Source organism: Aptenodytes patagonicus, chromosome 6, assembly GCF_965638725.1.
Source record: "Aptenodytes patagonicus chromosome 6, bAptPat1.pri.cur, whole genome shotgun sequence".
NCBI classification, from domain to species: domain Eukaryota; kingdom Metazoa; phylum Chordata; class Aves; order Sphenisciformes; family Spheniscidae; genus Aptenodytes; species Aptenodytes patagonicus.
In genome coordinates this window covers 2,129,516-2,145,713 of record NC_134954.1, presented here as the reverse complement: position 1 = coordinate 2,145,713, position 16,198 = coordinate 2,129,516, and the positions used below count along the sequence as shown (strand labels likewise).

The 16,198-nt window shown below is 42.2% G+C and overlaps 1 protein-coding gene across 5 annotated transcripts in view; it reads right to left on the bottom strand.

Moving 5' to 3' along the window:
* PXYLP1 (2-phosphoxylose phosphatase 1) overlaps nt 1-16,198 on the bottom strand; it is a 116,675-nt gene that overhangs the window by 37,639 nt on the left and 62,838 nt on the right. For 3 of the 5 annotated variants that reach the window (XM_076340849.1, XM_076340848.1, XM_076340850.1), the window contains one exon: nt 2,490-2,618. The exons of 1 other annotated variant lie outside the window; for it this stretch is intronic. In XM_076340849.1, coding sequence (XP_076196964.1) covers nt 2,490-2,568 — 79 coding nt within the window. In that variant the 5' untranslated portion in view covers nt 2,569-2,618. Of the gene's footprint in view, nt 1-2,489; nt 2,619-8,959; nt 9,109-16,198 lie in introns of those variants that run through there. One more of the 5 variants, XM_076340851.1, reaches the window with a different exon arrangement.

Here is a 16,198-nt window from a genome sequence, read left to right as displayed (position 1 = left end):
TGTGCAGCAGGGAGAATCAAATCATGAGGGATGCATGCCTCTGAACTGTGTCATGTCTTAAGAGTAACAGATTCAGAGCAAGGAAGGACCTTCAACGTGGCAATAGGAAACAAATAGCAAATACAGATCTACTAAGTACATAGTGCTACAACAAACAGAGTCTGTATTTAAATCCACAGTTAAAGAAAGCTCATCCCTAAAAATACATATAGTAATTGGAATTTTGCTGGTTTTCCAAAAAAAACCAATAAACTCCAAACTACTCATAAGGAGACTAACATACCAGCCAACCATTCTCCATGTCCCATGGAGCTAGACACTTACATTTTCTGTCCCTCAATGCTCTATCGCAGTAAAGTGCTCCATATCACGCAGTATCAGAGGGGCTGACAGACGTCCTCTGAAGGGTGTTCTGAAATGTCTCAGGTGGGGGTTACTGCCTTATTGAGTCAGCATGTGGGTCGCCATGTGCTAGCACGTGGTCCACTTTTATCAAAACAGCAATTTTATGTCTTCATATTAGTCATGGAGACTGACCAAAGCCTGCTCTAAGACAGCACTGAAACTATGCTTCCATTATATACACCGTATTGCTAGTATTTCCTTAAATACTTGCATGCCCATTTCATTAAAAGCTCAAGTTCAGAATCAAGCGTTTCCTTAGCTGAACATTAAACTAGTCAGGAACTATAATTTGGAGAAGACTAAAGATTTACAGCTATGTTTAATTTGAAAGCAGCTCACCCAGCACTTGTAGACTCTAATATAATTTAGCAGGTAGTGGGTTGTTTTGGGGTCGGAGGGGAAAAATTTGTTTTGGCTTTAAGACTTTGGCTTGGTTTTTAAATTCTCCAAACTCCATCTGGTTTCCAAAATGGTGTTACATGGTGATAGAAGAAGAGAGTTTTGTCTTTGCTTTGGGGATGGTCTTTGTTCCAAGTTTGAACTAATCCCTCTACAAGCTGAAGCTGGCAGAAGTTAAAATATCAGGCTACCTGTACATCATACACTACTCAGTTCCTGCTAGCCTGTACTGCAGTTCTCATTACGTAAAAATCTCTGTATGTATTTTGGTATTGGCACTAAGCTTCATGATGGCTGCTTGCTGTAACTTAAGTGCTTTTTAAAGCACCCCTCAAACATCTTTATCTCCGGGAACTCCTCTTGCACAAATGTTAAGTTCTAATAAAGTGGAAAATAACTTCCTCTTTTGATTAAATGTGATTCACTCTCCTATTTGCCTACCTCCTCATCTCTAAATACAGCTCATTTTTGTTAACAATTCCGTTTCACATGTCAGCTGAAGTTCCTCTAGGACCTTCACCCTCTGCACAATTCGTAACCAACCATGTAACATCAAGGGCAGAGCCATAAAAAGCCTAACGGGCTGCAAGCTGCAATCAGACCCACTGGCACGTACCCATAGGAGGCTGAAAAAGCAATTTGGAGCCACAGGTCCCTGTATTACCTGCAGATCAGTTTAAACACACAAAAAATAACAACATAAAACTACAAAGTTTCTTTCCCCTCCCCCCCCCCCCCTTTTTTTTTTTACTAAGTTGTCCATCATATGCAAAAGACACATTCTAAATCTAAAGTAATCCTCTGGGTTCGGGGTTGTTTTGGCTTTTTACACTATGCAAAAAAAGCATAGACCAGAAGGACCACACTCTTACATTAAAACACGATGCAAGACGACGACGACGACCAATGTCATCCTATACTATGGATATGCATTTTGCCTTGCCTTCCAACAGCAACTAATTACATCGGCATGTATTAGTACATATTAGGTTTACACACAACATCACTTCACCTAGCAAATGTTATCACTCATGAACTAGGCGATAAGCAGTCATACGGCACAATGCTCATTTGTCAACGTACACTAACCGGCATCCAGCACCACCTTTCCGCTCCGTCATCAGTAAATGACGGCCCCCTGGATCGACCCATGATTAATTGATCTGAAGCACAACGTAACTTATCTTTTCTTAAACGAACCGGTCACTTGTGATGGGCCAATTCAACTGTTTCAAGTTTCCTCACGTGAGGGTACAAATAAGGAGAAGTTCCAACACTCAACCCTCTCACAGCAGTTTTCTCAATCCCCTCTGGTCTGATGCAGTGTAAAATAGGAATTGCAGCAGTTTTTACTCAAATGTGTTTTGTCTACTTTCATGGAAGGATTCAGTCACCTTCATGGAAGATTCAATCACATTCGATTACTTAATTGCACTACAAAATTACGATTTCTTTCTGAGATAGCCTGATTTGAAGAGTCTCTAGATTGTATAGATTCCTATATGGCACACAAAACTACTTTTATTCTTACATTTATTTTCCTATTTTTGAAAAAAAAAAAAAAAACAAACCAAAACAACACAACAAATATTTAAATACAAAAAGAATGCTTAAACAACATGTAAGCATTTTCAAACACACCTATAGACCACTATATATAGAAAACAAAAGGGGAGGACACTTACAGAATTGTAGACTGAGGCTCAAAAAGGCTAATAAGGCTGCCAAAGCCAGCAAGAACAGAAAACGGTTTCGGAAAAGCATTATTATTCGTTCTGCTTTCTCTTCATGGTTTCGTCATATATCAATGGTTCCTGCAAACAACAAAACATTGGCAAATATATTTCAGATGTGGAAGCATCAGCTATAGCAAAGAAAATTCAACTATCCTTTTGACAGTGTCAAGTTATTTCTTAAAGGCAAGCACATGAGGCAATTCAAATTGGCAACAACAGTACCAATAAGTTGTCTACACCCTAGTTATGAGATTCACTATATTTCCACAAGACAGAACTTTCAAGGAAGTTAAAAAACCTGCCATTTCCCATAAAATTAAGTTTTCTCCTGCTAACACAAGGTTAATGCTCATGTCGTAACATTGTCAACAGTTCTTTAACAAAAGTCTCTTGCCCCTGTGCAAAGCAAATCACAAGAAGAATATTATCACTTAAGGGCTCTCAACAGCAGTTTGGTAAATCATCGCTAGAACAAAATAATCCCGTAACATGTTAAAAAGGTACACACATACTTTTAAATGTAGGTTAAAAGTTAGTTTCTCTATACTGGTAGCCCTTTCACTGATACAAAGTTCACAATTCTTATTTAAGAGAAGAAAGAGTAAGAAAAATTACCAATACCACTACACAGAAAATGGAAAAGGATATTGACTTAAGATTAATACTTGGAATAATTCTGTGTAACAATATTTTTAAACAACTGTTTTGACGAGGATCAGAACAATGTATTTCAAATCAATAGTATTTAATAAAACTTCAAAACTCAAATAACTCATTGCAAAAGTTAAAAAAGACAAAAAAACCCCAGCCCTCTCCTGAAAATACCCAAACAAGCAGCATGCACCGTTAGTAAAAAACACACTTTTCCTTGCAAAATGACATCCCAAAGCGCACAGAATTTGCTGAAGTGCCCTGTTTTCACAGATGTCCATTTTCCATTAGAAAATGGCTCTACATAAGGGGTGGGGGGTTTTTTTGTTTGTTTGTTTTTAAACAACCAGCTGCTCTTACGTGCAAGAGATGCCTCTTCCTAGCACTGACAGCACGTTGCAGGCAATTGGTTAGTCTCAAAAGAAATCTTCTGAGATTCCCAGATCCTTTGAACTGAGCTCTGTTTATGACGGCACATCCAAGCATGTTGATGGAAAATAACTTTTGTCCCCCCACCAACGTTTCTTTTTGCCCCAGCACTTACTTGCTCACAGAAAGAGATCTCTCTTGCTTCTTTCCTGCTTTTGAGAATGAAAAGGCTTACATATATGTGTAATTGATACATATTTGTTTATCAAAACTCTTCTGCGCTCCAAAAACCAACCTTCTTAGATTTTAATCTATCTCTGAGCGCTGATAAACCATGTAAAATCACAATCTCAAAATTCAGATTCCCCCCCCCCCCAATTAATTTTCTCATTAGTATTTGAAAGTGTGTCACGAATCACTGAATTTCTTATGTTATCTATTGTGGTTATTCTTAAGAAGAGTTGTGGGATCTACAAGCTGGCCCAAGGTGACTTCCACAGTACAAAGCAATGGGACCCAGAGCGTAAGCGGTCATCTTCCAGAAATGAAGGCAGTGGGGCTTGCACTAAGTGAAATGTATTATGCATGTACATTTTGCAGGATTGAGGTCTTTCCATCTCATTTTACTTGGAGAATTACCTTTACAGCTTTTGGAAACTGTGGAAAAATGGAAAGAACTGGAGATTCTGAGAAGCAAGAAACCGGAGCTATTGCAGCATTTTTCCAAAATGCCAATAGCACCATAAATGGCATGTGCAAGCAGTAATAAAAATAAAGTTGGGGGGGGGGGGGGGAAGAGACACACAGAAGGAACGATTTTACCAGTCTCAGTTTCACAAAATCATGGCTCATCCTGGAACATCCCAGTGAAAGGTATGCTGAAACTAAACTGAACTAAACCGCTAAAACTAAACAAAGCTGCGAAGGGTAGAAGGTATGAGGATTAGTGTATACAAAACAGCAGGAGAGAATAAAGCAGTTAAACCAAACAGATGGAAGAACAGAAGGGGAACCACAGGAAAAAGCAAAATTAGACTTAGCAGGGAGGAAAAGGTAAAATCTATTAAAAAGCTCTCAGGAACAAGAGGTCTTGTGCACAGTCTACACTCATTAATACTCTTGCTGCAGAAAAAAAAGTTGCCACAAATAAGGAAAAATTACAAGACTGGAAGAAAGGAGGAGATCGTACACACCTCATGTTAGCAAAATGTTTTAGAGAAAAAGCTTAATTAGCTTTAAACCTTAATTGCAAGATCAGAAGTTTTAAAACATTTAGTTTGAAACGCAATATTCAAGAAATTATAAATAAGGTGGAAAGATTTTTCTTTTAAATATACTTTGGCCTGTTAACAAATTAGAAGTTGCAAATTGAAGAAGGAATGGGAACAGCTCCTGTCGAGTGACTGTTAAGTAAGAGCCTGTCAATGCAATTCGTCATCAGCTCCTGCTTGACATCAAGCTGCCGGGAATCAGGTGAACGTATGTAAGACCGAGGACAGAAGGCTCTGCTCCTCCGTGCTGGCACACGAGGTGCTCCCAGGGAAACGCAGCACTCGGCCAGCACGTATGAAGGGAAGACAGTACAATGAGCATTGTGAGCGCTCACTGGCCTGAGCATTTGTAAGCTAAAAAAGATAAAACGGAGCCCGGAGACGGGGACGGGGGGGGAGGGAATAAAGAGCTAACCAACCTTATCTCCCTACAAAACTATTTTTATATGCAGACTGATCAAAAAAACAAACCACAGAGCAAAACACGCTTTGGGTCTTCAGAATACACTACCACACAGCAAGAGGCTGCAGCGGGGCAGGGCACCTGCTGCTAACATGACATTTAGAGAATATTGATCTTCATCTATTTACTCTGCGCACAGGCCAGAGTGCAGGTCATGCCCCAGCCTCGCCATCTCCGCGCTGTAAGCTCTCGGTACTCAAAGGTCGACTCTATCAACAACTGACAACACCGCCTCGCTAGTCTCCAGGTATGGGCCTCGGTTCTTTGCTTCGGAGATAAGTAAGTAGTTATTGCTTTTGAAGGTGAGCAAGCACCATACCGCTGCAGAAGAGCGGAACTCAGCCCTGGGAGCAGCAGCCTCCTGGCAGCAGCTCCTGACGCGTGCCAGAAAAGCAGTGATTTATGCTCATCCCTGAGAACAGGTCTTTTGCTCAAGACCAAAACAGCCTCAAGTTGCGCCAGGGGAGGTTTAGATTGGATATTAGGAAAAATTTCTTCACCGAAAGGGTTGTCAAGCACTGGAAGAGGCTGCCCAGGGAAGTGGTGGAGTCGCCATCCCTGGGGGTATTTAAAAGACGTGTAGATGTGGCGCTCAGGGAGGTGGTGTGGTGGTGGACTTGGCAGTGCTAGGTTAACGGTTGGACTCGATGGTCTTAAAGGTCTTTTCCAACCTAAATGATCCTGTGATGCTATGAATGCAGTACTCGATAAGGACGACCTACAGAACCCCAAACTTATTTCGGCAACACTAATTGTAAGTGCGACACACATAAGCAGTCTAGATATTCTGAAGGATAGTCGTTAATAAAGCATCCTATATCGAAATGCAGACAATTAAAAGGCTACTTCTGAGCCACCTTTTGCAGCACACCTACCTACCCACAGGATTTATCTTTTTCTTTTAAACATGATCCAAAAGCCTCAACTCATCAAAACACGCCAGAATGACTCACGGCATTTAAAGCACCCTCAGCTCTTACCTAATCTCACAAGACGGCGCCAACATTGTCCTAGCGTAAGGTGCTAGGCTACTGCATGCTCACACAAGGGTAAAAACAGTCTTATGACCGAAGGCCAGGCCGGGGAGTCAGGAGACTAGCCGAGCCTCTGCCAGGCTCTTGGAAAAATTCGGTCAAGTCACATTCTCTGTTCTAGGCCATGTCACTGGAAAAGTCAGTAACTACCTAGAAATGCTGGGCGAGCAGCATGTCTGCTAGGAGCCTGGAGGAAGCACATAGCTCCCAGCAGACGTGACTAACCTACTTTTTGTTCAGCACTAGCTGGGCATTGCTAGCTAGTGCTCCACACGGAACCTCCCCCCCCCGGCACCCCCTCCTCCTGTGCAAAATACAAAGACGACGTTTTTTGCAGGGTTGACTAGCTAAACTCTTTGATTACTTTAAGTCAGGCCCCCAAAAAACTTGACATCAACGCTTTCAAAGCGCTTGTCACTAAACATGGCACTAAACCACCACTGCCAAACTTCTGTGCCAATTGACTGATGCGGTTACATCCTCCAAACCACCCGTATCCAGCTAAATACAAACCTACTACCGAGCATGAAGCATAAGCGCATTATTACACTGACTCACCATGACAGCTTAAATGAATTTACTTTATTAACATAGCATGTCTCCATAAATAATCAATAGTACTCTTCAAAGTCTGCCTCAATAAAACGACTGTATTTATCTGATGTGGTACATCAAAATGACAATGTCTACTGAAATACAAGCGAGCAAAAGCGGTCGCAATGAATCAGCGAAGAGAAGTGGGGACTTTGCCCAAAAAGGAAGGCAGCATTAAGTCTGTACTTAACTATATGCCAAAGACAGACAGAGGTCTATTTCGTAGCAAGCTTATAGAGCCTAGGAGGGAGAGCAAAAAGCCTACGGACAAGGTAAAGCTGATTTGGAGTAACATTCATAGACAGTTTTAGAAAAAGTCACGGAAGAACACAGGGACCCACTTACGAGTCTGATACCTCTGCGCTGCAGAAGAGGGTTTTTAATTGTAATTGCTTTTTGATGCATCTTTTATCTTTCATCTACATCCGCAGGCTTATTTTCTGACAAACCCTGTTTTGAAGACATCTGAAATGAAGCTGACAGCTCCCGATACAACTATAATGAAGACTCCTGCCTTTACTTTCATTTTAACTCGCGATGCCCCGTCAATTATTCCCCAGCCATTTGGCAGCAGACTACCAGGCAGTACATTTTTCATCCACTAAAACCCACAAGTCCAGCATCCAGACATTCTCAGACAGCTGAAGAACTTCATACTCTTGAATGGGAAATTGCAGAAAATACCGTGTCAGCAAGAGGCGCAAGCCAAACCCTTTCTTTGGCGCTTCAAAGGATTTGCTTTTTTTCCTGCAGGAATGAAAAATAGTGGCTGGGATCTCGTGGCTATGACCAAATCGACCAGCGCTACAAAGATCTATGGCAAGCACCAGAACAGGGAGGAAATGGGAACACTCAGCAGAACCAATTCTCCGGTCAGCACGACCTGCTTAGTTACTCATGCTTGTAATCGTCACGTTGAAGAAACCCTCACAAAACCCCTGCAGCGGACTGTAACGTCAGCAATTTAAACTGGACACACATTCCTGCAACACTGAAGTTGCATTTTGCATAGCATCACGAAGTAACAAAGCTAGCATCTGCAATACTGTTAATCGTAATTCTTCATTTTCCCATCAGAAAGAAACAAGCATTCCTTTTTTTTTTAAAAAAAAGCATTTATGAGAAATAGGTCACATCACTTGGCGTAAAAAACTGCCTTTCTAAAAAAGTAAAACCAGCTCATCATTGAAAAAATTAAATAAAACCCGCAGTAACGTTACTCGTGTTAGCCCACCCCATGACTTCAGCTGGAAGTTAGTAACCACAGAAAACGCGGAACCTGACTGCAAGCACAAACAGGTCAGCAGCCTCACAACAACAACAAAATGTAAGGGAAGGTAAGGGAAGCCATGGTAAAAAAAGGCAACACGTACCACTCCAAGTAGCACTTATCCAATGGAGCGTAGCTACATGTTGATAAGTAAAAACTAATAGCTACTTATAAGATAATTTTATTTTCAAATTACTTAACATTTTAGCAGCAAGCATCTGATTTAAACAAAAAAGAAACCCAAAAAACTAACAGTTTTAGTAAACTAAAATTCAATATATTTTAGTATTTAGAACATTAAAACACCTACATCTAAATTTCTCTTTTCTCCTACTCCAAGTTTCTTCCTTATCCAGTCGGTTCTAAAATCCTCATACTGGCAAAGCTGGTCTTGAGATGTGCAAAAGCCACTGAAAACGGCACAGCGGTATTGCCCAGCCTGCCAAAGCAACCAGCACAAGCTCTCACTTCATTACAGCTAAGGGATCAAACAGAGCTCGTGCTCAATTTTGTCCCTCTCTACAGCACCCATTATCTTCACTGTGCAGCAAATTTAGCGCTGGATGTAGTAAGCACAGGTGAGGAGGTGCTTAGCGTTCAGAAGCGATGGAGGGACCCTCAGCCACACTGAAGTTCCACCACACCTTGAAGATCACCCGCTCTTCTCAAAATAAAAGGTCCGCTTGACTCTGAGGTCTTAGCTTTTAAATCTCAAGGTGCGCAAGCAGGTAACGCGGTGAACGTTTTAAACACCTCTTTCTCCTCACCAGCTTTCAGGTTTGAGCAGGACTGTCCTACAGCTTTACTCTGGAAATTCTGGGAAAGCACTCTTCAGCTCACATCCTTCAAAAGACGGTTTCCAGCTTTTCAATTCTGTCCTACTCAAATCACCGTTCGGAGTTGCCTTCTTTCAGAGATCAGCAGCTGAGAGACGCAAGCAGAACATAGTTTAGGTTTGCAGCTGACTTTTGTCAGTCCAAGTCCTTTAGAGAGTATTTCTTTTATTTAAATTAGAACCTACAAGTCTATGAACCTCTTAAAATTGGGCAATAAACACAGTCATGCAGAGCCATCTATATTCAAGTTATGTTTAGTGCATTAATGTTGTAGTTAATGTAATGTAACATTATAACATTACAACTACCCACTCCAGCATTGGAAGTTGACTTATTTTGCAGCCAGAGATCTCCTGGTTTCTGGAATTTCCTTAGATTTAGATCAGTTTTCTGATGAAATTACGCCCATGTTTTGTTGAACAAAGATAACTGGGGGGGGGAGGTGTGGGAACTGTTAAAAAGCATGAAAAGATCGCTAAGTGTTTGATTCTTATCGTTTTCATTCTTTCACAGAATACCATTCAGGTGTGCCAGCACACCTCCCCTGTACTCTGACCACTAATCACCTTGCAAGGAACCAAATGCTTCTGACAATTCAAACGAATTTTTGGAAGAAATACCATAATTGTGACCTGTAAATATCCTTTTTATAAGGGAACATTTCAAAATCACACTTAAAAACACCTGAACACCAAAACAGTATATGTTTTAAGACTAAGAACAATAATTTTTGACGTGTAGTCACTAAAGGGTGTCAGTACTGCAGTTATTTCTACATAATCGATAGTTCCTAGGACTATTAATAAAGAAAAAAATAAGTAAATGCACGAACTAACTTAGAGATGAAGGAAACTATAGTGCCAAAATATAAGGTACTGTAAACATCTAATTCCTTTGGGATGATGCCATCGCCCTAGACCACTCTTTTCCTTCTCCAGTCTCTCTGCTATTCCTCAAATTATCAATACATGTGAGAGAAGTTCTGAACAGCTGCAACTCAAATTTAACTTCTGTCCTGCACATCCTTCCCTTACAAATGAATAAATAAATAAATAAAAACATTTTAAACTTAGTCTCCTTTCCCCCTCTTCCCAGAACGCTTACCCCTTTGGAGATTCAACTTGGAGACACTTTGCTGCCTTCGTGCCCGGGCTCTGGCAGCATCCCGACGGCAGAGGCATTTCTCCTCCTACCAGCTTCACTGGCCTATTTGTAGAGAACATCGAGCGTTCCCATCAGGCAGGACACAGAGGTGACGTGCCCCTGCCTGGAGGAACTTACAAGAGTCTAAATTAGCTCTGACTGTAAACAAAGAGGAAAAGCAGGATTGCACATAGAAACAATTACGGAATGTTTATCGCAACCTGTCTGTAGCCTCCTTTATGTTCTACTTTGTGCCAGATTCAGACATCTGTTTAGATCAGAGGACAAAGTGACGGTCAGCATCAAAAGTCACGCTTGCCAGCTCAGGCGTTCTCTCCCTTTTGATTAGTACTTTTAGTCATACATGCTAGTCACTGATGCTCTGCCATATCACTTCACTCCGGGGGGCTCAGAGCCGAGACAAGAACCTCTTCTGCTGAATTCTGCTCCGCATTAAGGGAAACACACAGGCAAAGCTCCGCGCTGCACCCACAGGAACCTGTGAACCCCAGTCCTTCAGCAGAGATCTATGTTGGCAATGACTGTGAGTACCGACTTCTCCAAGTACGGTAACTGTGGATTACAAACCGTTCCCCTTTTTAAGAAGTCAGACTTCATGGCATACCCAAATCCTAAGTACTGAAAAGACTGCGGCAATGCCCTTGCTAGCTTAATACCTCTTCTCTCATTTCCATATTTCTTTTAGGAATTGTTGAAAGTTTCCATGCTTCGGGCTTCGGTTTTCCAACTGTGATGATTTTATAGGTGTCGTGGTTTAACTCCAGCTGGCAACCAAGCCCCACCCAGCTGCTCGCCCGCTCCCCCCCCCCGCCCCCGGTGGGATGGGGGAGAGAATCGGAAGGGTGAAAGTGAGAAAACTCGTGGGTTGAGATAAAGACAGTTTAGTAGGTAAAGCAAAAGCCGCACACACAAGCAAAGCAAAACCAGGAATTCATTCACTGCTTCCCATGGGCAGGCAGGTGTTCAGCCATCCCCAGGAAAGCAGGGCTCCATCACGCCTAACGGTGACTTGGGAAGACAAACGCCATCGCTCCGAACGTCCCCTCCTTCCTTCCTTCTTCCCCCAGCTTTATATGCTGAGCATGACGCCATATGGTGTGGGATATCCCTGTGGTCAGTCGGGGTCAGCTGTCCCGGCTGTGTCCCCTCCCAACTCCTTGTGCCCCCCCAGCCTGCTCGCTGGTGGGGTGGGGTGAGGAGCAGAAAAGGCCTTGACTGTGTGTCAGCACTGCTCAGCAGTAACGAAAACACCCCTGTGTTATCAGCACTGTTTCCAGCACAAATCCAAAACACAGCCCCATACCAGCTACTGGGAAGAAAATTAACTCTATCCCAGCCAAAACCAGCACAATAGGTCTCATTTGGTTTACTTGTTTGAACAGCAAATGTATGAAAGCATGAAATATTTCAAGGAGTAGGTGTCCTTAATTTTGGTTTCTTTTGGTCCATTAAACCCTTAGTTCAAGAGATCCTTCCATTCAGACAAACTTCTCAGCGAGTGCTTTGATCTGGCCTTGACTACCTCTTTTTGGTTGGAAATAAGGTCAGTGTCCTACAGCTGTACACGTTACTCTGTAGAAATCTGAAAAAAGCTGAAGTCAGTAACAACCCACCGGTCCAGCGTGTCACTTTGGAGGCCCTCTGGAAACAAAATTTTAAGATCTAGGAAAATCTGTCACAAGCCCAACTCTTTGTCATCCACTTCAGGAACGTCACCGTATTCCTACTCCTTTTCCTATGCAATGACAGCTCATACACGTCTCTGAACTGCAGGGAAAGTAACAACAAAAACAAAGGAAGTGCTTTGACTTCCTTAAAGGAAACTGAGCAACTCTTTTTTAACATTATTATGAAACTTGAAAGAAACCTTATGATTTTGATGGCTCCAGGCCAGAACTGAATCTTAACTCGCAGCAAAACCATTCCAGAACATACAGACAATTAAGTAAATCTTAAAAAACAGCACCAGAATGTAATTATTTTAAACTTACAATTCTGAAACAGTGTACCATATGCTCGTAATTGTATGAGCATAGATCTTAATCACACACAGATCGCAGCCAGTGGCTGATCAGATAACATCACAGCTCCAAAAAGCACACAAAGGCAAAGCAGTTAACGTGCGTGAATTGTTATACTTTTTTTTTTAGTTAAGCTTTTACTTTTTACAGTTTTAATTGTTTGAACAACTCCCTCTCCTAGTATAACACTCCCCTCCGCATGCATTTCCAATACAGACCTTTGAACATGCCTCTGAACAGGAACCTGCCTCCCTCTGCTCCAGTGTCGGGGTTGTGCTCTGCTGCAAATACCTTCTTCTGGCACTAACTCTGAAAGCAAACATTGCAGGGATGCACTCAAAGCTAGTTGTGATCAACCAGCGAAGTCAAGTTGAACAAACAGATCAGTGAAGCAAGCTCATAAATGCAGGAAAATGTTTACTTTCCCTCACCAGGACAGATTTATCTTACCCAATGTTTGAGATGATGTTAGTATGAAGGACAGTATTTTCCTCTGCAAGTCTGCCCTTCCGCTCAGGTTAGATGGATTTCAAAATAGGACCTGAGCTCCCAAATCTGTCCTTATTCCTTTAATTCCAGATGATCTCACACTGGGTCTGTTGATAACCTGCCTGCACACCTATATATTCTAATGCTGAAAGGTCACACGCCCACAGTTCAGGGGTTCACACAGCTAGGTTGATTTGCTCACAGTATTCAAATTGAACTGATTTGGGGAGATTCTAGTTAAGTCGTAAGAGCTCGCTGACTTAATTACTCCAAGCTCCTCAGCCTACTCGCCATCCCATCTCCTATCCCCTCTTCAGCTGGTCCTTTATCCCTCACCCTCTGGAAAACTGCTAGAACCTGAACCCACTAAGTTCCCCTGGCAACTCACCCACCTGAAACCATTAGCTAGCCACGCCTTCACCTTACCCTAAAACGCAGCATTTTACATCTAGTGATTTGGCCATTACTGAGAGCTTTCCATGAAGTAAAACACAATTTTACTAAATTATCTAAATTCTACATGTGAAAAATGGTGGTGCAACAAGCTGACATTAGAGGTGTTTGTGCAAGAGGGATGGAAGGGCTGACGTTTATTTCATCACCGATTACATTTCTGTTCTATCCTTGTGCTCAAGGTATATTTTGACCCTCATCCCAAAATATTTTTCCTCCTGACTGTGGCCCTGCTGAGATCTGTTCCATCCTATCGTCGTACGCCAGGTCACCCAACACTTTCGTATTCAACCACCTCTACACAATCACAAGGATTCAAAATTACGAGGTAGACAGACACGTCTCTTTCCCGTCTTCCAAAGGAAAACTCTTGTTTCTCTCCGCAGGTTACGCTATTCCCCGTTGCAGCACCAACTGCTGGCAGCTCATACTGGAGAGGGGGGAAAAAAAAAAAGGAAAAAAAAAAAAAGACTAAACAGACTTTATTCAGCAATTTTGTCATCTTCCTGCAATCCAACCCCAGAATGGTGATTACACAGGTGCATTAGCAGACAGTTGGGATTTTCTGCTGCCCCTTCTTCCCCACAACGCCCCATGGAACTTGCTGGATAGCTGAATGGGGAATAACACAGGCAGCAGACTGGGAAAACTGCCGTGCTGCTGGCAAAAGGGCATGCCTGGTTTTCTCCTTGATCCTCACAGCAGCAGCACAAGCTAACCTCTAGAAACGCGCCAACTTACGGTTAGAGGCAACCTGGACGCAAAGGTGCAAGCAGGCGAGTTATTTCTTCAAAAGGAAAAATAAAAATAGATTTAGGTGAACAGCGCTGGCATTAAACACGATGTCCTAGCATTTCATTTGGAAGGTCCATGGCCCACATTTTTGTCGCTTAGTTCCACGAAGTTGTTTTCACAATTCATTGGCCCAACAGAAGCTCCTCGCGAAGGTACCCGAAAGTCTTCCTAGTCAGAAATGCAAGCTTGTGTTCAGACTTCTACTTCAGGGGCAATCAGTAAACCAACATCATAACCGTAGGTGTGAGGAAGATGAACAAAGCAGGAAAAACACGGCAAAGTGCAAGATCCAGCGTCAGCATCGCCTCGTCCTTTTAGAACAATCATTAACAACAGAGTACCAGGTATTCACCGGGCCTCCCTTTTTATCACCAGAGGCTATCAGCGTTAGGAAAACATAGTATGGTATCTTCCACTACATAAGTAATTGTGGAATTTATCATAGCAGACACTGAGACAAAGTTATGGTGTTTATTTTTTTTATTTTCACAAGGGAAGCCATAAATAATGTGACAACTTTCCAGGGGAAACTGCCTTAATTCTTGGTACAGGCAAAAGTTTAAGGTGGCTGTAGAAACTATGGATGAAACAGCTGGAAAACAGTCACTGACTAGTATTTCCAAACAGCATCTCTGAACAATGTCTTTACCATGCGGCACAAACAAATAAGCCTAATTATTTCAGGTTCCAAAAAATCAGTTATTTTTAAGAAATATGCCAGCTATCTAGCTTTTCAGTGCCCAGTTTACCTCTCTAATCAGTACAAAATAGCCTGTCAATCTTGCTCTGAATCCTTTGCCTGCCATCAGAACCACTTAGTGCAGAATCACACACTTACCATCCACCTCTGTAGCCCTCCTGGCAAACGCTCCTATTGTCATCTTGCACAATGAAAAAAAATGCTCTTTTTTGCTGCTGAGGATGAACCGTTACATTTATGATTCAGGCATTACCTGGACACAGTAAAACGACGTTATCTGATTTTTAAAAAGAATCATAAGCACTGATTGTCACAGTACACCTTCCCACTCTTTATTTCTTCACTGAGCAAGAAAACATCTCACCCAGCTGTAACGAGAGACCACCTAATACTTTCAAGACAAACAAAGTCATTAACTTTGAATTCTAACCTAAACCCGATGCCACAAAGCAAACCACATGGGCAAAGCTCACGTGCTCCTGCCCAGACGTAAGTCAAGACTCATGTATCCTCCCCTACAATTTTTAGACAGTGAAATTTCCAAAGCCTTCTGCCCTAAATGGTTTGCAAAACCAAATGCTCGCTTAAGAGGACCCCATTTGGGTTTCACCAAAGCGCAGCCTGACTTTATCAGAACACGAAGCGTGTCATGGTCTGTACGACATTTCTAGTATTTTTCTGGAAAGCTGCTACATAAACCTTCAGTCACCGTCATCCTATATGTAGCTTTATGATCAACTGTTTCCATTTCTATTTCTGTGTAATTTATACCATACATTGGCCTGCCTTCGTTACGGACAGCATTCTGGAAAGCATTTCAAAGAAGAAAAAAGAGATGTATTTTAAAGCACAGTCTTTTTATCAGTACTGCAATATTTTAGTAGAATTCCAGTGAAATTACGATGACGCTAAGACCCATGCAAGCAGAAATCTTGCATGAAATCTATATTTAAAGTCTCCTCCCAGGCATTTGGCATTTCTTCCCTTTTTGCTACACAATTTAAATTTTCATTTTTATATATAATTTACCACCCAAGCTACCCGTACTTTTAAATACAACCTCCTGAATGTGAATCAATGCACAGCTCGCTCACTGGCTCCCTCTCCCAGCGAGTCAAGATTAAAGGCTATGGTCAAACACTTCCCAAGTGCGACGCACTGCTTGAACGCTTTTGACCCAAACCATGCTGTTTGTCCAACATTTGGACCACCGAGGTTCTTTTTAAGCCAATCTTCCCTCACCCTTGAGGCTGCCGTCCAGCAGCATCCCTGTGTGCTAGTCAAGTGCTCGCCAGCGCAGCTGAGCTGCCACGCTGTCTTTTCGCGCATCTCATCGGTAACTATCTTGCGCATCTACCAGTAACTCCCAAAACCTTCCCGTATTACCTACAACAAACTCCATCTTCTTTAATCCCGTCCTACTTCCTTCACCAAATGACTCCTTTAACGCCTAAAGCAATAGCTGCATGTTTTGTGTGCGCTTCCCAATACTCCTTGAGAGAGAACCTTCATCATTTTGGTAGAGGCAGAGTTGGAGACTCCAACTCC